This window comes from Perca flavescens, chromosome 3, assembly GCF_004354835.1.
Source record: "Perca flavescens isolate YP-PL-M2 chromosome 3, PFLA_1.0, whole genome shotgun sequence".
Taxonomy (NCBI): Eukaryota; Metazoa; Chordata; class Actinopteri; order Perciformes; family Percidae; genus Perca; species Perca flavescens.
This window is the reverse complement of record NC_041333.1, coordinates 39,869,836-39,895,398: the sequence shown is the minus strand read 5'-3', so window position 1 is coordinate 39,895,398 and position 25,563 is coordinate 39,869,836. Positions and strand designations below refer to the sequence as shown.

At 41.6% G+C, this 25,563-nt stretch overlaps 1 protein-coding gene across 1 annotated transcript in view; it reads left to right on the top strand.

The window, feature by feature from the left end:
* The first annotated feature begins 1,499 nt into the window (after positions 1-1,499).
* Positions 1,500-25,563, top strand: part of LOC114552809 (NLR family CARD domain-containing protein 3-like) — a 38,578-nt gene continuing 14,514 nt past the window's right edge. The window contains exons 1-6 of the mRNA XM_028573888.1: positions 1,500-1,582; positions 10,605-10,683; positions 10,856-11,081; positions 11,281-13,084; positions 13,456-13,629; positions 13,723-13,896. Coding sequence (XP_028429689.1) covers positions 1,515-1,582; positions 10,605-10,683; positions 10,856-11,081; positions 11,281-13,084; positions 13,456-13,629; positions 13,723-13,896 — 2,525 coding nt within the window. The 5' untranslated portion in view covers positions 1,500-1,514. The remainder of the gene's footprint in view (positions 1,583-10,604; positions 10,684-10,855; positions 11,082-11,280; positions 13,085-13,455; positions 13,630-13,722; positions 13,897-25,563) is intronic.

Sequence of the window (25,563 nt, the reverse complement as noted above, 5' to 3'; positions counted from 1 at the left end):
CCTCCTCGACCTCAGTGCAGCCTTTGATACCGTGAGCCATAACGTCCTGCTCACCAGACTCAAAGACCTCGGTATCGAAGGTTCTGCACTCAGCTGGCTCCGCTCCTACGTTTCCAACAGATCCCACTTCATTTCTCTTTATAACCACACCTCTGCCATAACCACAGTCACTCAAGGCGTTCCCCAAGGCTCTGTTCTCGTCCCCCTCCTCTGATCATCTACATCCTCCCCCTTGGTCAGATACTCCGTAACTTCAACCTGGACTTCCACTGTCATGCCGATGACACCCAGATCTACCTCAGCACCAAATCCCCCCACAATCCTCCCCTCTCCCACATCAACTCTTGTCTGTCAGCTATTAAAACCTGGATGCAACACAACTTCCTCAAACTCAACAGCGATAAAACAAAATTCCTCGTCATAGGCTCCAAATCCACACTCAGCATAATCAATAACCCCACACTCAGCATAATCAATAATCCCACTCTCACCATCGAAGGACACCATCGTCTCCCCATCTCCCCAGGCCCGCAACCTTGGCGTTATCTTTGATTCCACCCTCTCCCTTGAGCCCCACATCCGTCATGTCATTGAAACCTCCTTCTTTCACCTCCGCAACATCGCCTGACCTACCACCTGCTCCAAATCCTGGCACCACATCACCCCAGTCATAAAACAACTCCACTGGCTTCCTATCTCCCACCAGATCACCTACAAAACCTGGTCCTCACCTACAAAGCCCTCGCACCCTCATACTTCACTGACCTCTCCCCCTACCAACCCTCACAGTTTCTCAGATCCACCTCAGCCGGTGTCCTCTGCATCCACAAGTCCAACCTCCACAGTTTTGGGGACGGAGCATTCTCCAGGGCAGATCCCAGGCTCTGGAACTCCCTCCCCCAAGAGATCTGCACCTCTGAATCCCTAACCATCTTTCAGTTCCGCCTCAAGACCCATCTCTTCACCACTGCCTATCCGTAGCCCCCCTCCCCTTTTCATCTGTGCCTGAATCTTTTGTTTTGTTTTGCGCTATACCAATTCAATTTATTATTATTATTATTATTATAACACCCAGTGCTGTTGATGAGAATGGGGGTCTGTGTGCCAGCTTTAGACTTCCTGAAATCCACAATGAGTTCTTTGGTCTACCTGGTGTTGAGCGTCCCTCCCTCTAAAACAACTCTCTGTGGGGACCTTGACAGCCAGCCCAAAGCTCAGATGATGGACTCTTCTCCATGTTAGACCTCAGCACTAGCATTACTCCACCAACATGATTAACACTGAATATATCATTAATAACTTCTTACTTTAATACTCAACACAGAGCCAACAACTTATCTACGGAGATGAGATGGCATCTTTCATCAGAATATATTTTGATGAACATGAGAAAGTTACTCATCATTGTCTTTTTTTGTATCAGGATGCAGCAGCAGAAACCTGGAGCTGGACCTAAACCTAAGATTAAGCCTAAACTTGAGCATAAACCTGAACCTGGACCGAGCTGTGTCTCCATGATGAGTGACCTGTCTATGGATCATCCTATTGGCTTTAAAGTTGGTCAAGGTGCTATTGATGAAAGGTAAGAATTTAAAAGTGAACTTTATTATCTGATTCTCTTAGAGCTTCATAATCGAGGTTCGGCGATGCCACAAAATGTGGTTTTGATCTGATGCCCAGTGATAACAGGACCAGAACCACCAGCCAGCTCTGAACCGCAAAAAAAACACCTTTCTTACAATGGCTGAAAGTCCATCTGTTTTCAGAAACATGAAGAGTTGATTCATCAGAACAACATTTTTTAAAAGATCATAATTAATCTTTGGGCTTTGGGAGGATATAGAGTCCAAGTGAAATCACAAGTCGTCAATTTTTTGATTTTCTGAAGTTGAATCGAAAATCATCAGACTCATTTTTAGGCAAAGCTTCAGAGTGCAACACTAAGAAACATTCACATGTTCACAACATGATCTACTCTGAGACAGATCCATTTATAGTATTCATCCTGACACTCAATTCTCAAAATACGACATATATATCATTATTGATATAATGATAGAACAGGGCAAATTGATTCTTGTATCTGGTGAAAAGTATTCGTCCATGTGTTTGTATTAGTCTGCAGCAAAGACCTGAACCAGGACCGGAATCCAGCTATATTTCCATGAAGAGTGACTGGTCTATCTTTTGTTTAAATGAGTTTAGTGATGGACAAGCTGCTGATGGAAGGTGTTACGGCCTCCATTTAAAGGAACAAACAAAGGCTCAAAAGGGATTGGAGGATGCAACATATAAAAAGGATGCCACACACAATGTTAACAATCATCCAACAAGCTTTATTAAATAATGAATATTCCCAAAAGTAACAAACAAAGAAACAAAAAAGGGACTGGAGGCCCCGGCCAAAAAGAACAAAAGATGGGAAGACGCTGGACCAACCTCGCAGTGGGCCGTCGCTCCCCGCTTCTCCCCGTGTCTCCCTCTAAACTACCTAAAAAGGGTAAACTAATCCTAGAACAAACAAAATAGAAGAATAACTGAACTACCGGGAATCTCCAGCCCAAACTAACACAATAAACTAAAACAACAAAACTCCAGCACCTACATGTGCATGGAGGTTGGGAAAACACAAACCTGCTTGTTGTGGAAGAAAAAACGATGAAGAGAAAACTCCTCACTGGTGTGCTCTCCATGTGCTCTCCACTCTCTGCCTTCTTATCACCTCCCTCACTCTACCTGAGCACTGATAACACTCAGGTGTGCAAGAGGCAGAGGGAGGAGGGCAGAATGAGAAACAGAGAGAGAGAGAGGGAGAAAACAAGACACACACAAGAGGGACATGTAACAGAAGGTAAGAATTTAAAAGTGAACTTTGTAATTATCTGACTCTCCTGAGGAGAAGAAGAATCTGGACTTGATCCAGAGCTTTGTAGTCTGTTGTAGGACTCAATTAAATGTGTCAGCAGTGACATCACAGTGTACACCTACTGTATAAATACATTTATAAAATTAACTTACTTTATTAGTCAACACAGAGCCAACGACCGATTATCAACTGACATGAGACGGCATCTTTGATCAGATGACATTTTGGTGAACAGTTACTGATCCACTGTGTTTGTGGAAATGGGGCCTGTTTCACAAAAGCAGAATATATAAATCCAGGGTAACCGATAAATCAAGGCTTGACCTAGTCTAATCTGTGCATCCTGGCTTGGTGCGTTTCACGAAGGCCAAGCCAGGCTGAGGAGGAGCGACTAGGTTGAGCCAGGCTGAAGTCATTTAGATAGATGCGCATCCACAGCTTTCCTCAAAAGACCGCGAGGTCTGTCACAGATTTACTGATGACAAAATGGAGAATACGCATTGTTCATACTTTATACAGAGTGAGCAGCAGCTTCTTGTGGAAGTATGATGACGTGAAACACATTATTTGTATAAAAAGAAAAGAAACACGGCCGCTGTCATGAAACAACGAGAGAAAGCGTAGCAGACAATCATAGACTGACTGAATGCGTAAGCAGCCTAAACATATACTGTACATTAACTGACCACTGCTCTGAATTGAAACCATCATAATCATACCATTCAAAGATTAGGCTACTAATCATTTGCACAAATTAACAGTTGTACTCTTTGCTTTAAAAGTAAGCAAAACATAATGTAACTCAGGAAATTTACCATGAAGATCAATTTTCTACAACGCTAAAATATGATGCGTAAATATCTCTTTCACTCTGTTCCTCCCTCTCTCTATCATGGGCTAAAATATAAATTTCCTAAGTCAAATTAACTTGCACTGCTCGTTTTTAATGCAAAGTGTAGCCTACAACTGTTTGTTTTTGCAAATGACAGTGACTCATTGAATGGTTTCAGTCTCAAATCTAGAAATTATAAAGATAATAAAGTGATAAATTCCATGCACACTGAAAACATGAATGGAACAGAGTATATTCATCAGTTATTTCCCTCCAGCTAAATATAAGGTCAAAAACCATGGAGGTGTCCTCTCCCTGTTGTTACATGAATGTACAGTAGCCTACATCACTAGATAGTTACTGGTCCAGTGAAATAAGACTATAATTTTTGGAGGATTGTACAATTAGGAAATTGATTCAAAATTGTTCAATCCTCCCAAATTATAGTCCCAGTTTCCTGGACAACACAAATTGTATGCTAAGAATGCCAAATACAATGCACATGGAAGCAGAACAAACATGATCCTTATTGCTAAAGAATAAAAAAAAATGATCAACTAAAATAATTCAAGGTGCATTGGTCAACTATAAAAATGTACAGCATTGTATGTATTGCCCTTACTAACAGACTTTTTTTATCAGCCTTTTCTAATTATCTCAACAACTGCCATAATATATTCATCAAACTTCTAAGAACAATATGAACAACAGTCTTCATACAGCAATATAACAGTAACAATGACTCTTACATGAATAATTATAAAAAAACTAGAACTGCAAGCAGTTATGACGGGGCCCAAGCCTCCGATGCCAGTTGCCCCCGACGCTCCGGGGAGCTGCGCCAGTCGCCCCTGATGACCCGGGGAGCTGCGCCAATGCGGGACCTGAAGTATTACATGGGCGTGGCAAATGGTGAATAGCGAGAGCTCTGCGGTACAGTGTAAGCCGCGACATCTGTGGTACATTGCTGTTGCAAATGTAGTGGTTAACAGTTCATCTCCATGCATATACAGACTACCTTTAACAATTCTGTACAATAAACAAACTTGTTAATCCCCCTGATCACAGGGGACAGCAGAGAGAAATTAAAGAGTAACTGAAAGGTTGGGGGGGCGGAGGGGCAGGTGTGGTTGTTGAAGGAGCAGGGAATGTGGTCAGGTTGTTGTAAATGGTCTCATAGGTGCAGATTTAGTTTTCCTCCGTGGGTGCTCACAGGCGCACGCCCTTTAAAAAAAAATAAAAGTTCACCTTAACAAATGGACAGCGTCCGACGCGAACACACACGCCTATTAAGTCAAAGTATGCTTTCAACTCAGGACAGCGCCACTTCTCACAAACACAGATAGGATTGGAGATGAAAAGTTTAACTGACACGTAACCACCAGACAGATTAGTGCCACCCAAGACGATTGTGATTGGTTTAAAGAAATGCCAATAAACCAGAGCACGTTTTTCTCCCATCCCAGAATACGGTGTGGACTAGTCAGACCTTCCCCTGCAACGCTGTGGAGGAAGGTCTGGCAATGTGAGACTACTGGGTAGTAGTCATTCAGGCAGAGGGCTTTGGTCTGTTTGCCGACAGGACAGGGACAATGGTGGTCCTCAGGGATGTACTGGGACAAAAATTTAGCCCGGGAATTTGGGATTAGATTAGATAAGATTAAATTTTATTGTCATTGTGCAGTGTACAAGTACAAAGACAACGAAATGCAGTTGGCGTCCAACCAGAAGTGCAATAAAAAGCAGAAAAGTGCAATGTGATATACAAGTATAGACAGGTGGTGCATAGGCAGGGCAATAAATATATTGCACTTTTACGTTATAAGAGCAGAATAAATATGGCTATGTAATATGAACAATGTATGAACAACATGTACATATATGTGCAATGTAGTAGCAGTGACATTATATTAGTAGTAAGAATAATATAGATAGTGTATTAACAAAAAAAAAAAAAAATATATATATATATATATATATATATACACACACACAGTTGGAACCAGATATTTACATACACTTCAGAAAAAAACACAAAAACTTTTATTTCTTTACTGTCATACATTAAATCAGAGTAAACTTTTTCTGTTTTAGATCAATACATATTAACATATTTTTTTAGCTAGCATCTTCACAAGGTCTTTTCCTGTTGTCCTGGGATTGATTCGCACATTTCGCACCAAAAAACATTCCTCTCTGGGACTCAGAATCCGTGTTCTTCCTGAACGGTATGATGGTTGTACATTCCCATGTTTTTTATACTTGCGTATTATTGTCTGAACAGATGAACGTGGGACCTTCAGGCATCTGGAAATTGCACCTAAGGATGAGCCACACTTGTGGAGGTCCACAATTCTTTTCCTGATGTCTTGGTTGATTTCTCTTGATTTTCCCATGATGTCAAAGAAAGAGGCTCTGTGTTTGAGGTGTACCTTTATATGCATCCACAGGTGTGCCACCAATTAACTCAAATGAAATCAATTAACCGATCAGAAGCTTCTGAAGCTCAGAATTGAATCATCTGGAGTTTTCTTTTTGTTTAGAAACACAATAAACTTAGTGTATGTATACTTTTGACTTTGATGACAGTGATAAAAACAATACATACAAATTCTTCCTCGCTCGATTCTGACATTTAACAAATGCAAAAAATATGTTAATATGTATTGATCTAAAACAGAAAAAGTTTACTCTGGATTTAATGTACAGTCAAGAAATAAAAGTTTTCTTTTTTTTTTGAGTTGAATGTAAATATCTGGTTCCAAATGTGTGTGTGTGTGTGTGTGTGTATACACAATTCAATTTTATTTATAGTGTCAAATCGTAACAGGAATTTTCTCAGGACACTTTACAGATAGAGTAGGTCTAGACCCCACTCTATAATTTACAAGGACCCAACAATTCCAGTGATTCCTCCAAGAGCATGCATGAATGCGTAATTGCAACAGTGGCAAGAAAAAACTCCCTTTTCGGAAGAAACCTCGGACAGACCCAGGCTCTTGGTCTACCAGGCGGTGTCTGACTGTGCCGGTTGAGGGTGTGATAAACAATGGCAGTAATAGTCACAATGAAGCTAATGACTAGAAGTAGAGCACAGCAGGGCGTAACAGGGTGTGGCAGCGCGTTGGATGGACATAGCAAGTCAAAGCCGGGCATTGCAGAGCGTAGCAGGGTGTAATAGGGCACAGCAGGGCGTAGAGCAGGACCACGGCGACAGCTGCCACCATGATGTAGGTGCCATCATGATCCAAGGAAACATGCTGGTTGGAAAAAGAACATAAGGACTCTGGGGAATAAGCTCCCCAGAGCTAGGTTTGTAAAAAGCATTTCTGGGACATGGATACACACAGATGGAAAGAGAGAGGAGAGAGAAGCTCAGTGTGTCAAAGGAGGTATCCCGGTAGTCTAGAACTATAACTGCATAACTAAGAGCTGCAGGGAAGGAGAGATAGGGAGGCTGTGGTCTGTGATTGTGGCTACACACCTTCCCCCACCGGTCTAGGCTAATGCTGCGACTCCTCACTCCCTAAATATACGTAAGCTTTCTATGGGGAGAAGCAGAGATATATAGGATATAGCGAAATAACCATATGGACAGATATGTACAGTATGTACAGCTATGTGCAGTGTGGTAACATAAGAGTAGTAAGTATAAGTGTATGTGCAGGATGAGTAGTATGAAGTGCAGTAGCATATGGCTATGTATAGGTGTAATTACAGTATGTACTAGGGGTGGTACGGTTCATGAAAAAACATCCGAACCACTCGGTCCGCTTGTCTCGGTTCAGAGTGTGTGTGTGCCGCACGGTTCGACGCATGCACAATGTAGCCTTGTGCCCATCAGGTGCCCGTATGTGACCTCAGACAGTGTGTTTCCCTTTCGCACGAAAGAAGAGGTGTGAACAAGTTACCAACAAAACGTATAGCGAAAGACCGTGCAAAACATTTCAGGCCGTCCTGCCAACCTGCATACATTTTAACATCAATGTACTGTAATGTTTTTTCACTCTAAAGTCGCCGAAGCAGCTGCAGTTTAGATCCTGTCAGGTCTCTGCAGCGGGCGGGGATGCTCAGTTCTCCCCGTGACTGACGCACATGCACACACAAACACACATGGTGGATTCAGGAAGAAAACGGAGGGGAGGCTTAGTAGGTCAGATATTCACCGGGATGCAGAGCAAAAGTTCAGTAGGGTGACAGCCGCAGGAAAGAAGCCTCCTCTGTACCTGCTGGTATGGGCGCGGAGAGATGGAGGAGAGTGAGGAACCGGTGAAGCATTGGGCAGTTTCCACCACCCTCTGCAATGCTTGCCAGTCATGGGCAGAGCAGTTACCATACCAAACTGTGACACAGTTGGTGAGGATGCTCTTGATGGTGCAGTGGTAGAAGTTTACCAAGATTTGAGGAGACAGGTGGACCTTCTTGAGTCTCCTCAGAAAGAAGAGACGCTGGTGATCCTTCTTGATCAGGGTAGAGGTGTTGAGGGTCCAAGAGAGGTCCTCAGAGATGTAAACACCCAGAAACTTGAAGCTGGTGAAACCCTCCACCTCAGTCCCGTTGATGAGGATAGGGGTGTGTGTGCTGGCTTTAGACTTGTACCTTTCACTGTATCTGTGCTGGTTCCTCCTGCTCTACACTCCTCCTGCCTATCTTCCTCCTCTTCATCATTTTCTTTCTCCTCATGGCCACTATGACTGGAGTTAACTAATAACAATAGAAAAAATAATTCAACCTGAATACGTAACATACTGTATTTACATACAAAATATATATATATATATATTAATGAGTTTAAGAAGTAATTGTTATAATAGCATAATAAATGCATATTCCTTTTCAAACCTGCTTTGACCTAATGTACACATATTATTGCCAAACGTACCAATAGTGCACCTGTCATGTCTCTTCCGCTGGGTCCTGGTCCTGCTTCATCAGTGCTGCTCTCGCTTACACTGCTAACCTTGGCCTTTCCACTAAAGAGCATGTCAGTTAATTTAGCGCATTTAGCTGCATCCTGCTCCAATAGTTTTTTTTCTTTTTAATCTCAACATCTGAAATTGAAATATGACGGCCGATTCGGCCCGGGATGAACCGGCCATTCGGCAAATCTCCCGAACCTCCCAATGGCCAGTACGCCCTTGATGGTCTTCTTGAATCATGTGGGGATTACAGAGTGGAGCAGTGACAGGTTGAAAATGTCTAGGAAGACATCTTCCAGATCTGCACCTTAAGAGCTTGGCCATCAGGTCCCGGTTACCTAAGCACTGCTGGTTTCCTCTTGTAGTCTGTGATGGTTCTTAGTCCAGACCACATGTTCCTGCTGTTGGATACCTGGTAGTTAGAGTCCACATTATCCCTGTATTGTCTCTTTGCACTTAGTCTCGAATTGCTAGACCTATGTCACATCGCTGTGGAGTAAGGTCTGGCAGTATCACATATATATGCTCATATATATGCTGGGATAGGAGGTTGAGTTGTTTGCTTTTCTTTTAACCAATCACAATCATCTTGGGCGGCGCTAAGCTCCGGATGCAGCAACGGTGGCTCTGCTAAATAGTGTTAGGAAGGAACCTGTGTTGGTGGAACATTTGCAACCCGCAAAAGAAACCGCCACATACAATATTATATTAGGTTAACTTTTCACACAATACAGTAACATGAGCTATTTAAATTAGCTGGATACATGATTAAAAGTACCAGTCTATCTCCATGTGTATTTGGTTCACAGCAATCCCACCAATCGGTCCCAAAATGTCCCAGTTAGAGAGGAAATGCCATAAACATTCTTTGTAAATCTTTTCAATAATTCCCCGAAAGAACTAAGCAGGCCTGCCTTGTTGCACAATCTTAATTCAAGGGAAACTTGCAATTTTCAGCTTGTAGCTTGCTAGCTTGTAATGTGTTGTTGTTTCCCGTAGCAACACAGAGGGGCATGCGCCAGATGTCAGGCAATTATCCTGCTAATATACTTCTATTGATCCAGTCTACCTCGCACTGCTCATAACTCTCCGGAGCGCATACATGTATTTCTTGTACTTCCAAAATCTCCAAACCAAAGAGTTGTAGGCGTTTGTCAATATGCTGTGTGTCACGAATTTTGATTTTGAATTCCAGAATTTATCCAAATGAGCTTTCAATTTGGACTAACTAAATTAGAAGCATGATCTACAAGTCACCCAGTATTTATTTCTCTCTATACCCCAGCCTACTTACGCACAACCAAAGAAAAAACAAGAGACACAGTTTAGCTTACCGGCTGGTAGCATGCAGCTAAAGACACAGTATAACAATTACTAATGAGTTCAAAATGATGGAGAAACAACAGAACTGGAAAATTCTCCTTCTCCCCTGAAGTCAACGGTGTGGTAACATTTAGGTGTAGTAGTAGGTGACATGACTCTGAGTTGTACTGGAAGTCTGTGGTGTATAACGTGAACAGAAAGCGAGACAGCACAGTCCCCTGTGGAGCCCCCGTACCACTCACCACCACATCAGACAGAACATTGGGATTGATTTGGGAATGTCCGTAGAGTAATCCTCGTTACGATGTCATCAATGGATTTGGTGATTTAGCCAATGATCGCGTCCATGCATGTGTGCCTATTGTCCAGAATAGGTTTGGATACCGACACCCGGTGCTAAAAAATGCCCCTGTGCCTCAACGACCGGTATCTACTGGACCGAATAGTAACACGGATTTCAGTGCATCATTTCGGTGCCAATGAAATGCCAGCACTGCCCCCTTATGCACCAAAATGGACGTTAGAAGCAATCGAAACATCACTGCATGTGACGCTAGTTAACACTACACTACATGTTACACACTCCGTTGTGTTACCTCAAGAGTCATCATCAGGACTGTGCGCAGATCATTAAATGTTCTTACAATTGATGTTTTCTCTACAGAGTTCACCAGGGTAGCTCAGAGGGCCTCGGTGGTCAGTCTGCCCAGCAGCAGCAAACAGACCTGTACTCCATATTTATGGTGTGTACATATTAAAACAAAGTTTTCATTATTAACTACAGATTAAATGATAAACTACCATTCAGATCCAAACAGTCTTAATGCTGCTCCTTTCTAACCAGCAGGCCTTCAGACTGATAGATGAATCACATGTTGAGTTCATTAAACTAAATGTTCACTTTTTCTGTTCCAGCTGTTGGAGGAAAGCATCATCACTTTTGTAAAGAATGAGCTGAAGAAGTTTCAGAAGGTTCTGAGTCCAGATTACCCAGAATGTTTAGAGAGTCAGAGGCAGTATGAAGTGTTGGACGGTGAGGATGAAGAGCAGAAGAGGAGCAGCAGAGAGGCGTTTCTGAAGATCCTACTGCACTTCTTGAGGAGAATGAAGCAGGAGGGGCTGGCTGACCGTCTGCAGAACAGTAAGAGGATTTTAATAGATTTATCATGATGGAAAGAGGAAATGGAGCCAACATGTGAGAAGTGTATATTTCCAAACTATGCTGTTACTAAACTGTACACATTTGCATCAGATCAAGTGTTGTTTTTCTTAAAACTGATACAGCCTTAAATGTTTAGATTACCTTATTTAATTTGTTGTTTGTTTGTTAGGTCATTCAGAAACTTGTGTTGCAGTGTGCCCCCCTAAATTCAAGTCCAACCTGGAAAAGAAGTTCCAGTGTGTGTTTGAGGGGATTGCAAAAGCAGGAAATCCAACTCTTCTGAATAATATCTTCACGGCAATCTATATCACAGATGAAGGGGCTGCAGAGGTCAATGAAGAACATGAGGTCAGACAGATTGAAACAGCATCCAGAAAATCAGACAGACCAGAAACAACAATCAGACAAGAAAACATCTTTAAAGCTCCACCTGGAAGAGATGAACCAATCAGAACAGTGATGACAAAGGGAGTGGCTGGCATTGGGAAAACAGTCTTAACACAGAAGTTCACTCTGGACTGGGCTGAAGGCAAAGCCAACCAGGACATCCAGTTCATATTTCCATTTACTTTCAGAGAGCTGAATGTGCTGAAAGAGAAAAGGTACAGCTTGGTGGAACTTATTCATGACTTCTTTAGTGAAACCAAAGAAGCAGGAATCTGCAGATTTGAAGACTTCCAGGTTGTGTTAATTTTTGACGGTCTGGATGAGTGTCGACTTCCTCTGGACTTCCACAACACTGATATCCTGACTGATGTTACAGAGTCCACCTCAGTGGATGTGCTGCTGACAAACCTCATCAGGGGGAAACTGCTTCCCTCTGCTCACCTCTGGATAACCACACGACCTGCAGCAGCCAATCAGATCCCTGCTGACTGTGTTGACATGGTGACAGAGATCAGAGGGTTCACTGACCCACAGAAAGAGGAGTACTTCAGGAAGAGATTCAGAGACAAGAAGCAGGCCAGCAGAATCATCTCCCTTGTCAAGACATCAAGAAGCCTCCAAATCATGTGCCACATCCCAGTCTTCTGCTGGATCACTGCTACAGTTCTGGAGGAGGTGTTGGAAACCAGAAAGGGAGGAGAGCTCCCCAAGACCCTGACTGAGATGTACATCCAATTCCTGGTCATTCAGTCCAAACTGAATAACATCATATCTGGTGGAGGAGCTGGGCCCGATTCAAACTGGAATAAAAAGACAAAGAAGATGATTGAGTCTCTGGGAAAACTGGCTTTTGAGCAGCTGCAGAAAGGCAACTTGATCTTCTATGAATCAGACCTGACAGAGTGTGGTATTGATATCAGAGAAGCCTTGGTGTACTCAGAAGTGTTCACACAGATCTTTAAAGAAGAGAGAGGACTGTATCAGGACAAGGTGTTCTGCTTTGTCCATCTGAGTGTTCAGGAGTTTCTGGCTGCTCTTCATGTCCATCAGACATTCATCAACTCTGGAGTCAACATGCTGTCAGGAGAACAAACAACCTCCTGTCTTACTAAAGTCCTCAGAGTCAAACCTAAAGTAAAACGTCTCCATCAGAGTGCTGTGGACAAGGCCTTACAGAGTCCAAATGGACACCTGGACTTGTTCCTCCGCTTCCTCCTGGGTCTTTCACTGCAGACCAATCAGAAACACCTACAATGTCTGATGAAATATGCAGGAAGTAGCTCACAGACCTATCAGGAAACAGTTGAGTACATCAAGATGAAGATCAGTGAGAATCTGTCTGCAGAGAGAAGCATAAATCTGTTCCACTGTCTGAATGAACTGAATGATGGTTCTCTAGTGGAGGAGATCCAACAGTCCCTGAGTTCAGGAAGTCTCTCCACAGATGAACTGTCTCCTGCTCAGTGGTCAGCTCTGGTCTTCAGTTTACTTTCATCCGAAAACATTCTGGACGTGTTTGACCTGAAGAAATACTCTGCTTCAGAAGAGGCTCTTCTGAGGCTGCTGCCAGTGGTCAAAGCCTCCAACAAAGCTCTGTATGTGCACATACTGTAACTATCCACATTAAATGGAGTTTTTCTTTAATTATAATTTGTTTGTTTTTAGCTGTGTTCTTATGTGTTACTGATTCCTCTTCAGACTGAATGACTGTAACCTGTCAGAGAGAAGCTGTGAAGCTCTGTCCTCAGTTCTCAGCTCCCAGTCCTCTAACCTGAGAGAGCTGGACCTGAGTAACAACAACCTAGAGGATTCAGGAGTGAAGCATCTATCCTGTGGATTGGAGAGTCCAAACTGCAGACTGGAAACTCTCAGGTTGGTGCTCAACTATTTGAAAATAATGAACCTCTAAATTGTTAATTTCTTCATATATTAATTATTGGATTTACTTTTATTGAATCCCTTTCAGACTGAGTGGCTGTGACCTCTTAGAGAGAGGCTGTGAAGCTCTGTCCTCCGTTTTCAGCTCCCAGTCCTCTAGGCTGAGAGAGCTGGACCTGAGTAACAGCAACCTACAGGATTCAGGAGTAGAGCTGGTGTCTCCTGGATTGAAGAGTCCACACTGCAGACTGGAAACTCTCAGGTTGGTGTTCAGTTAATTAAAAAGTATCAACCCCTGAACGGTTATTTTCTTCCGTCATAATTCATGGATTGAATTTTTATTGAATCCTTTTAGAATGAGTGGCTGTAACCTGTCAGAGAGAAGCTGTGAAGCTCTGTCCTCAGTTCTCAGCTCCCAGTCCTCTAGTCTGAGAGAGCTGGACCTGAGTAACAATGACCTACAGGATTCAGGAGTGGAGCTGGCGTCTCCTGGACTGAATAGTCCACACTGCAGACTGGAAACTCTCAGGTTGGTCTGACATCTGCACATGGGGAAAACAGAGCGAATCAGGATAGGCATGTCCACATCACAGACAGAGACATAGAAGCACACAGTAGTTATCAGGAGTTTTGCTCTTTATTAAACTTCTTTTAACTGTGATCGTATAGTGGAAATTGTTATTTTTAATAAAATTATGACAATACATGTCTTACAATACCATGTCTCTCTCACAGTAAGATGTATATTAAAATAAAATAAAAGCTCAGCTTCTAAGGCCTTTCTGCTGTATATACAGTATATGAAATAAAATAGTGTCTTTGACACCGGAATGTAGCTTCTACAGTAACATTAAAATGTTTTCACATAAATAAAGTCAACATCAATACAGTGATACTTGCCCATGGGAAAACCAGACCGAATCAGGATAGTCATGTTGACGTCACAGACAGAGATATAAAGGTCCTACACAACACACAGTAAGTTAGAACGGAGGAAAAGCATTAGAAGCAGTGCAAAATAGGTTACATTTAGCATTCAGCTCTGAGCCTAAAATTAGTGACTCACTAATTATGCTGGGTTTTTACAAGCAGCTTCAACAACAGCAGAACGGAGCAATTCAATGCATTCCCAGTCAAAAATCAATACTAGCGTAAACCTACTTCCTTATCCAGCTGCTCCAATAAATATTCAGAGGGAGAAATCAGTCTCCACAAAATCATCTGTTTATTTGTGCTTTAAAATGTAATCACTGCATAACAATTATAATATAAGGTTTATAAAATAAAAGAGAAGCACTTCCAAGACTCAAATTGTTTGGTGATCTTTGGATTGGACAATCATATATAGGAGAGGTTAGCAAAGCTTCACGATCCAAGATGGCGGATGGTGTTGATCAGGGCTCTGCAGCTCCTGCATCTAATTATCGGCCTTGAATAAAACCTACAATCTACAGGACTGTTGATGACTAAGTTATTGTTGAGGATGAGTTCCTTAAAGGTCCCATGACATGGTGCTTTTTGGATGCTTTTCTATAGACCTTAGTGGTCCCCTAATACTGTATCTGAAGTCTCTTTCCTGAAATTCAACCTTGGTGCAGAATGACAGCCACTAGAGCCAGTCCCACAATGAGCTTTCCATAGGATGTGCCATTTCTGTGTCTTTAGCTATTGAGGAGGAGAGATGGGGGGCAAGGTGGAGGGTGGGGGTGTGGCCCTGACCAACTGCCACTTTGATTGTTTGAAAGCCATGATGTCTCTCATTGGTGGGGCAAAGCAGAGAAATGGGAGGCAACCTTGCTCGTTTTGAACTCATTAGGAGCAAGATTTCAGATCAATCCTTCTGAGCGTTCATTTTCTCAAAGGCAGAGCAGGATACCCAGGGCTCCGTTTACACCTATCCCCATTTCTAGCCACTGCGGGACCATAGGCAGGCTGGGGGAACACATAATAATGTTAAAAAACCTCATGAAGTGAAATGTTCATGCCATGGGACCTTTAAAGGTTTAAGATGACTAAGTCATTACAATAAAGGCTTTTGGATTTTTCTAAAGAAAGTTCCTTGGAGTTTTCCTGAGTTTGCGATAATATAAGGTTTATTTATATCTCTCTACTGGACAATGACAATTTAAAATAGCTACACAACATTAGTTCTTGTTGTGTAAAGCTGGACTGTAGAGCCTCGCCCATTTCTAGTACTCAAGGTAATTGTAATCTATTGCTCCCGGGTTGTGGCCCAGGTCGTACCTGAATTGTCATGACCAACTGTGTGTGTGTCTGTGTGGGTCTGTGTGTTTGTTTCTGTGTGTGTAGTCTCTCAGGCTGTATGATCTCAGAGGAAGGCTGTACTTCTCTGGCCTCAGCGCTGAGCTCCAACCCCTCCCATCTGAGAGTGCTGGACCTGAGCTACAATTATCCAGGAGACTCAGGAGTGAAGCTGCTTTCTACTTTACTGGAGGATCCAAACTGGAGACTGGACACTCTTAGGTATGGACGGACACTTTTTTTGTCACAAATTGAGAAACTCTGGTTCATGTTTAATGGAGGATCTAAGTGATGTGTATTACAGTTCTCAATCTTATAACACAAATACTGATTTTTATTCAAGGTCAGAGGTCCGGAACCGGATTCGATTGGCATTAACAAAATAAGATTTAATCAACTTGCATATCACTTTTATGCAACATACATTCAAGTTGAGTACCCACTTTTCAACCCAGTCTCACTGCAGTTTATGATGGCATCACAAAAAGAAATCTATTAGATTGTGATCCCATCACCATATTTTGAAGATTTTCGTGATGGGGGTCACGTTTTTGAAACTAATGTATGTCAATAGGAAGCATCTTTTGTGATCACAGCACAATTCTTTCTGCCAGTCGGCTGCAGCATTGCAGCAGTATACAGCTTTGCTATTAATGGTATTTTTAGCCCAATAACCGCTGTTTTAATCAACATTTATTCACCAGATGTCATCATGGTTTATATGTATTTCTTTTAATGTTATTATTCTTTTTCGGCCAGGGAAGCTAGATTGCTTTGTTTATTGATATTTTTAAACATATAATGCTACATCTTTCAACATTTATACTATGATATATAATATACAGTATATATAAAATATAATAATCATTTATTTATCTTAATATCATTTCGGTCTTACTACCGGTGAAATATATACAGTATGCTGTAAGACAGAAAAGTAGGCTATGATATGAGCCAAGCTTGACGCATTCAAAGAATTGTAGTTTTAAACAATAAAGATAAATAATAATAAAAAATACAGTTTCATGGATTTGTCTCATGTACTGTTTGCTCGGTCGGCGGCAATCTGAAATGGAATGAAGCCCATTCACGGCAGACAGCAGAAACACAGGAGTTGAACATGTCCTCCCACCCACCCCACCAGCTTTGTAACAGATTCTGGGGCGTGTCTATAGTGGGAGGTGTTTTAAATGATTTAAAAAATTGAATCGTTAAATAGGTGAAAATAGCTCATTAGGCAAGGCAGCTTTATTTGTATAGCAACTTTCAGCAACAGGGCAATTCAAAGTAACCTGACTCCGCCAGATGGATTGCTTTGCATTTGCTCGGCATATCCATCTGGGAACTTTCCGTTGGAGAACTTTTGGGAAGGGGCGGAAATACTGGTTACTTGATTGGATGAACCATCTGTCTATCACCTATGTTGGTGATAGACGGGCCAAATCAACCAATCAGATCCACGAAGCGTATGAAAATACAACCACAAGCCCGCCCCTGCTGCTGCAGGCAAAGCATAGCTCGTTAGCTCAGCATGCAAGCAACATGTCGGTAAAAGATATTTGCCGTTTGTGTAACGAGAATTTAGGAATAAAGGCACCATTTCAGGTTCCCGGACCATATTACAAAAGAAGGATCCAAGAGGAAAAAAAGCATTAGCGAGTGGCTAACTGAATTAGGGCTAAAATACTGGTTAGCTGATTGGATAAACCATCTGTATATCACCACCTAACCCACCTCAAAACCAACGCTGATTGACCCAGTCGTTTGGCTAACGGCTCCAAATTTTCTCTATCTCAAGATGCCAGACTGATCTGCGAGTGGAAAACTGGAGCTCGCGAGATCAGGACGGTCTCACAAGGCTAAATTCAAAGTGCTTTACATAAAACATTAAAGTTAAAAGCGATTATTAAAAAAAAAAATGTAAACAGATAAAATACGAGAATAAAAGATACAGTGCATTATAAGAAATTAAACATTAAAGAGCATTGAAAGATAATTAAAAATATAAAAGCAGATGAAATACAAGATTTTAGGCTAGTATGGGACAATGTATAAGCCGTTGCTTTATACACGTAATCCTCCTTGCCATTCCCAGAATGGGCCGGTCCCACCGGTCTTACTCTCTTTATATGCTTATATAGATTGGCATACATTTTCAACAATGCAACTTCAGTAAGTTATTTTTAACATTGTCGTTTGAAGCTGAGAGCTGACTTTTAATTATTCCTCTTTTGCTCCAAAAACAACCATCTCAGTTTTTTTCTTAATCTAATTTAAGAAAGTCCTGGCACATCCAGTCGTTAATTTATTCAATGCACTTAGTCAGTTGTTCTATTGGACTATAGTCCACTGGCGATAAGGTTATGTAAATTTGTGTGTCGTCCACATAACTATGGTAAGTTATTTTGTTGTTTTCTATAATCTGAGCCAGTGGAACATTTGTACATGTTAAACAGAAGAGGCCCCAGAATGGAGCCTTGGGGAACTCTGCATGTATGTTCAGATGCATAATTATCTATAGACACAAAGTTGTCCATATTCTTTAAGTAGGATTCAAACCTGCTCAGTACTGAGCCAGAAAGGCCAACCCAGTTTTCCAATCGGTCTAGTAATATGTCATTGTCGACCGTGTCAAATGCAGCACTGAGATCAAGTAATACTAAGACTGAAATTTTGCCAAGTGGATTTTTTTTAATTCAATTTTGTTTAAGTGGATGTCATTAAAGACTTTAACAAGAGCCATCTCAGTGCTGTGGCGTGGTCGAAAACCGACTGGAAGGCATCAAAACGGTTGAGTTGTTGAAAATTCGCTTTTTCAATGATTTTACTTAAAAATGGAAGGTTTGATAATGGCCTGTAGTTGCTCATTGATCGTCTGAAATTGTGTCATATTGGAATTTGTTTTGCCTGGACACTGAACACATATCCTGTACTTGATATGGAGGCACTGACTGTCTAATTTTCTGAATTTTGTCTTTGAAGAAGATGGCAAATTCATTGCAGTCATTGCTGGAGAGTTTGTTAACCTATCAACAGTAGCAAACAAAGCACGTGAATTATTATTGTTTCTGGCGATAATGTCAGAGAAGAAGGACCGCCTTGCATTCCTTAGTTCCAAATTATAAATGCGAAGTCTCTCTTTATAGGTGTTATAATGGACCTGGAGATTTGTTTTTCCGCCATCTGCGTTCAGCTTTTCCACAGTTTTTTTCTGTTCTTACCAGTATGACATTTCTCCATGGAGATCCTTTCTTACCAGAGACTGCTTTGATCTTAATGGGAGCAATGGCATCAGTAACATTTGAAATTTTACATTTGAAATTATCTACAAGCTCAGTGACTGAGGCCCCAAAGAGGGCGGCTGTGGAGGAGAAAAGCTGAATGAATGTTTCCCTGGTGTTTTCAATGATATACCATTTTCTGATTACCTTTGTTTGGACACTTTTGTGCACAGAGATAGTGTCAATAAAGAAAACACAGGAATGATCAGAGAGAGCAACATCAGTTACCACAACCTTAGAAATGTTTAGACCCTTGGAGATAATCAAGTCCAGAGCGTGTCCCTTGTGTGTGTGGGCTCCATCACATGCTGAGTCAGTCCATAGTTCTCAAAAACACAACACAGTTCTTTGGTCCATCTATCCGGGGGGTTGTCAACATGAATGTTGAAATCACCAACAATAATTACACGGTCAAACTTAATACAGATTATAGACAGCAGTTCAGTAAAGTCATCAAAGAAGGTTGCACAGTATTTAGGTGACCTGTAGATATTTAGGAATACCACATATTCAAAAGAAGCTAAATTTCCATAAGATATTTGCGTACATCGGAATGAGTCATTAAACAAAATGGTGACTCCACCTCCTTTCTTATTCAATCTATTCTCACTCATGAAATGGAAGTTAAGAGGGGCTGACTCGATAAGAACAGTGCCACTGTTATTATGGTCTAACCAGGTTTCAGTTAAAAACATAAAATCAAGATTGTGCTTAATAATTAAATCATTGATTAAAAGTATTATTCTGTCAAAGACCTGACATTTAGTAAGGCCAGTGTTAGCGTATTAAAATAATTTTCTGCCTCATTATTTGGGACAGGCTGTGGCTGGCGAAGAATGGATGCTAAATTTGCTAAGTTTGCAGTTAAGTGCTTCTTCTTATTTAGCAGATTAACCATTCTTTTTCTATTACCTATTAAAACATAATTTGAGGAAGAATTTAATACACAGGCCCCAGGCTTGTCCTGGAAAGAGTCATGAGTGCAAATAGGCGTGCAGCCTGGATCCGGCACATATCAGTTAAAGCTTGCTGCATTTTGTACACAAGCATCCTTATCAGTCTGGGGTGAAGGAGTTAGCTACCATCCTTGCAGCGGTGCCTCCTCTTGTTAAGATTCCTCTTGTCTGGTGTCCTTGGCCGAGGGAGAAGATGTGTGGCGCAGAAAGTAAAGTAGGTTAGGGGTGAACAGCTTTACTCCTGGCTTGTTAAGGAAAAGTCCATCTGCTTTAAAAAGATGTCTGCTGTCTAAGGAATGGATACCCGACCCGAGGCCCACAGGTACCCGACAGGCCAGACCATGTGTGGGTTTGTGTGTGTGTGTGTGTGTGTGTGTGTGTGTGTGTGTGAGAGAGAGAGAGAGAGAGTTTGTGTGTGGTAAGTGAGCAGAAGAGAGATAGAGAAAGAGAAGGCAGACGTGTTGTAGATGTAACCGGAGCAGAGTAAGTGGTTATTCATTTTACAATGTCGGCCCTGCAGGTAACAAGTCTCTCATGGTTTTCTGATCACGGTCAGAAACGAAGCTATCAGGAAAGGTTAACACATTGAACATTTTAACAGCTTAACGTGCTCTTGTTGCCCCGTGTGCACTGATGCGCTCATCTGTTGACATTACCATTACATGACATTACATTGTTGGGGCTTTGTAAATTATAGAGTGTGGTCTAGACCTACTCTATCTGTAAAGTGTCTCGAGATAACTCTTGTTATGATTTGATACTATAAATAAAATTGAATTGAATTGAATTGAATTACCGAATGCCTTCCTACAGTTGCTTAATAAAAAAGGGCTTTCCACACAAACAAACATAACATGTGTCATTAGTATGAGGAAAAAAATTTGATTTTAACTGTGTCGGGCTGGGGTCGAGCTCAAACACAAATTTCTTAATGCCTGTTGGGCTCGGGCCGGGTTTGGTCACGGCTCTGTCGGACGCGGGCTGGGCTCAGACTGAAAAATTTGGCCCGATCCGGACTCTACTGCTGTCCCAGAAAAAGTTAAAATTGTCAATGAACTGCGGAGAATGGACGGTAGAGGGCTACTGGGCTACTGATAAACACCTCCGCATTTAGGGAGCTGTTGTGTTCAGCAGATCCATAAAGTCCAGTTTCAGCAATTCAGACTGTTGCTTTACCACATCATGTGACCCTATATGCAGTATAATTTTCTTCACAGTTGGGTGTGCTGCCACGATATACGGGATTCTTTGGGCCAAGTTAGACACATTGGCCCTCATTTATGAAACGTGCGTATGACCTAAAACAGGCGTACGACGGGCGTACGCCGATTCCTACGCAAAGCTCGGCATTTATCAATTTGGACGTGAGCGTAGGCTGCGATCAAATCTCACGTCTGGTCTGAACTCGTGTACGCAAGTTTTCGAGTCAGTGTGGACTTGCGGTGCAGCATATAATCAGTTTAACAGGAGAAGGAGAAGTCATCAGTTGATCACGTATCAGCAATGGCAGATCTGGCTCTTTTAGAAGACCTCTATGCGCCGGTCTGCAACATTGTTTTAGCCTGTGGGGTTCTGCACAACATTGCACAGGAAGACACGGTGCCATAAATGTAGCGATGGAGCCAGATGACCCGATGCCCAGAGAGCAGTGTCCAGAACAGCCCCAGCTGAGGGCTATATGAAGGAGACAGGATATTATTCTTCACTTTTAAAAGGTAGCCTATAGTGTTATGTTTGGCAATGATATTCAATACAGGAAACATGACGATGCACAACATTTTTATTTATTCTTCAGGTTTTTGTTTCTCTTTCAAGTGAATGATTTATTTCTGCCATTGACCAAGTTATTTCGGCTTGTTTTTCCAGCCCCTCTGCTGTCAGGAGACAGGGTCCAGCACGGGGGGGCGGAGGACACGCGCTCTCCCTCAGCTGTTGCCTCGTTCCGACGAACACGAGTAAAATGAAAGACACTGCATAAACTCCGCTACCGTGTGTTTATTTAATTATAGGTATACCTACATGTAGGCCTAATAGATTGCAATAGAAGCCTGTATATTACTATTAGGACTATAGAAAATGTATCACTGTCAAGGATGTATAAATTAAATAGGCTAAACTTCAGCTGGAGTCCGATTTACTACGGCAACACTGTTGACCGCATCAGTGATCTCTTTTCATCCCGCATTCTTTCTACAGCCTTGAATACCAGTTTTCAGGCTGCCAAATAGTACACACGTTAGTGCAAATGAACCAGAGATATCAGGGTTTCAATCTCCACCTCTGAAAAGTTCCGCTTCTCAGCCGGATTACGTCTCGCCATGTCGTAAATTGTAGGGGCGAGGCCTCAAAACCCAGAATATATTGGGGCGTGATATTTAAATGACGATCGTTTCCAGCCGCCGCATTTATCAATGTACGACCATTCTTACGCTGTGATTGGTGTGATACGAACTTTTCATGAATCCCACGTGAAGCATGTCGTAAGATGATTTCTGCGCTCATATCTGCGCTGGTTTCTACGTTAGGTTGATAAATGAGGGCCCATGTCTTTGGGAAAACAGAATATTTTGGTGTTTTTACTGTTTTTTTTACATGTTTTACAGCAGAGTCAGCGACAATCAGAGTTTGAGGCCCAGTCATTAGCTTTCCCTGTAGATTTTTACCAATCCTTACCCTGCTGTGTGACAATGAGATGCAATCCAGGTCATCAGATGGAGGGTACTGCATTGGAGCAAATCTGTTATCTAGTTGCACACTCGGTTTTTGGGGAGGCATTTTGTTGCTAATTCTCCCTTTTGCAGCAGTCCACGGCTGTGTCCTACTAAGTACAATGGTTGAGGAGGCGCTCTGCCTGGGTGATAATGAATGCAGGCCAGCCGGTCATATCACAGATCTCAGGGCGCTGTGTCCTGCCCGTTAGTCGTCCTCCCATTTTCCAGGAAAATGATTTACTCTTTGCACCAAAAGAGTTCCAGCGAGGACTACCACTTGTTGATTTATTACCCGTTCCACAGCCTTCCAGTTTTGTTGTAGTCTTGTTGGTGCTAATTAGCCGTGTGTTAGCATGCTTTTGTCCATTGTTTTCGGTCCGTCGTAAAGTGGTGTCATTCCCACATGGTCCGTTCACTTCCACGTTTACTTCTAACCGGTAAATTTTGGTTTCCAGAACTGCAATCGTCTGAAGGAGTTTGTGGTAGTCATCCACGGATTAGGGAGGCATCTTGCTGCTAATTAGCTTTAGCTAAGTATCACGTTTCCAGTCACTGTATGACAGGCTTGACCTATTGGCAGACCACGCTCACGCAGAAAAATTACAGAAATGAAATATGGCAATAGCTTACTATGTCTACAAAAAATGTATAGTCCAGTGATTTACAAGTATCCAGGAGCCGCTGCTCATAGTTTCTCATAGTTGAAAAGCAAGAAGATCAGCAAGAAGATCAGCAGAAATATGCAAGCAGAGGCAGGAGCAAGCAGCAAAGCGTCTGCACTGTGAGAAGGTATGAGGACATATTTGACAGTGCTTACAGTGGGTAAACTTTGGAGACCATATCTACATGACAGCTAAGGTCCAGAGCCTTCTAGAACAGATGGTCCTATGTGTGTAGCACCTGCTGTTGCTAAATGACAAGCCTTCAAACATGTACTGGGTTCAAGGTTCAGAGGTCAATATTTCAAAGCAGGAGTAATGTATCCTCTTCAGACTGACATATGTTACTGTCGAGGTTCAGACCTTTCCAACGATGTGTTTGCTATAGTCCTACGGCAAAGTTTTAATTTTTACATATCATGGAGATCAGTTTGCAGGCGAATCTTTATATACTCTATTATCATACAGCTGACATATACTTATAATAAAAAACAACATTAACCAAGTGATATGTATTCAGACTGAAGCACATCATACAGCCACAATCTATTGCTCATCTTTCACAAACAATGACAAGACCAACCTACACACCTATATGCATCCTATATACATCATATCATGAAACTATTGCACAACCCCTGCAGCCTCAAGCAACATTAGGCCTATGTGTGGTGTCTATAGGAGCAGAGACGATTAATTGATTCATCACTTATGACCTCTGATACCCTCTGACCTATGTCACGAACCTTTCCTCAGTTAGTGAAATGGTTGAAGGAGATTGTTGGGATGACACCACAGGTCTCTATTTTAGTCTGTGTGCAGTAGGCTGAGGTAGAAGTGTGCCAAAAATGTCAAAACACATGTTGTTTTTAATTTTAATTTCCTGAAAATGCTTCCTAAAACTAGTCCCTTCTTAGTTTTGAAAACATAGTCTCAGTAAAGGCTACGAAGGTTAGGATTGCTACAAGCTGTAACCAGGGTGATTGATATGAGGATCATCTTCTGAATATAATAATTAATGTTAGGCCTACTATAAATTGTTATTTCAAAAAAGTCATTTATTTAAAACAACTAATAATGCATTGTGATTTTTATCAAACTAAGTCCCAAACATAAATATACTCATGTTTTTTTTTCCTTTAGTCTTTGCTATTAATATTTATCAACCGCAAAATTAGAATGTGTCGAGCTCGGCTCATATCGTAGCCTACTGTTCTGTCTTACAGCATACTATAATATTTCCCCGGTAATAAGACCGAAATAATATTATTAAAATAAAGAAATAAATACCATGGTAATAAATAAATGTTGATAGATGTAGTGTTATAGTTTTAAAAAATATCAATAAATAACAAAGCAATCCAGCTTCCCTGGCTAAATACATATAGACCATGACAAGATCTGGTGAATAAATGTTGATTAAAACAGTGGTTATTGGGCTAAAAATACCAATAATAGCAAAGCTGTGTATAGCTTCTCTGCTGCAGCCGACTGGCAAAAAGAATTGTGTTGTGATCACGAAAGATGCGTCCTATTGAAATACATTAGTTTAAAAAACTTGATCCCCATCACGAAACTCTTCAAAATATCGTGATGGTATCACGATCTAATAGATTTCTTTTCTTGATGCCATCACGAACTTCCGTGAGACTGGGTTCAATGAGATAATGGCATGTTGTTACCTAGCAATGGGAAATAGCTTCCTTGCCACCCTTGATGACATTTACCTGTGCTGTGCTTTGCTCTCTGCACTTTGTTCTGCGCCCTATCTAGTGGTGCGCAGAGAGCAAATCATGTATCATGTGTAGGCGGCTTAAAGCTACATTGTGTAAGAATTTCTCCCATCTAGCGGTGAAATTGTATATGACAACCAAGTGAATATTACTTTCTAGCCCCCCACCTCTTCCGAGCGCGTTTAAACTCCTACGGTGGCCGAACCCGAAATTGGCGACGAGTTCGTCCATGAGTGTTCCTTCCAGTGTAATAATAGTTTTACATTATTTTGGTACCATTTCATTGCTAACATCAGCTATCAGGTTCCCAACATAACATATGCAAGCTAATGTTAGTAAAGTATCAGTGCTATCATTATTCTGTATATTTTACGAGATCAATAGTGCAAGGCAATGTTTACAGCGTAGGAGAGAGGCAACGTAGGTTTGTGTTTTTAATGTATTTCTCTGAGCAGTATGAACAACCGAAATTAGCTCTTAGTATCTCCATCGTTTACACACAGCTGTTCTAGTGTAGCTAGTCTTTGTTACAACTGCATGACATATGTTTTCTGCCAGGGTAATCACAACACATATGATTATGTTTATGTTAAA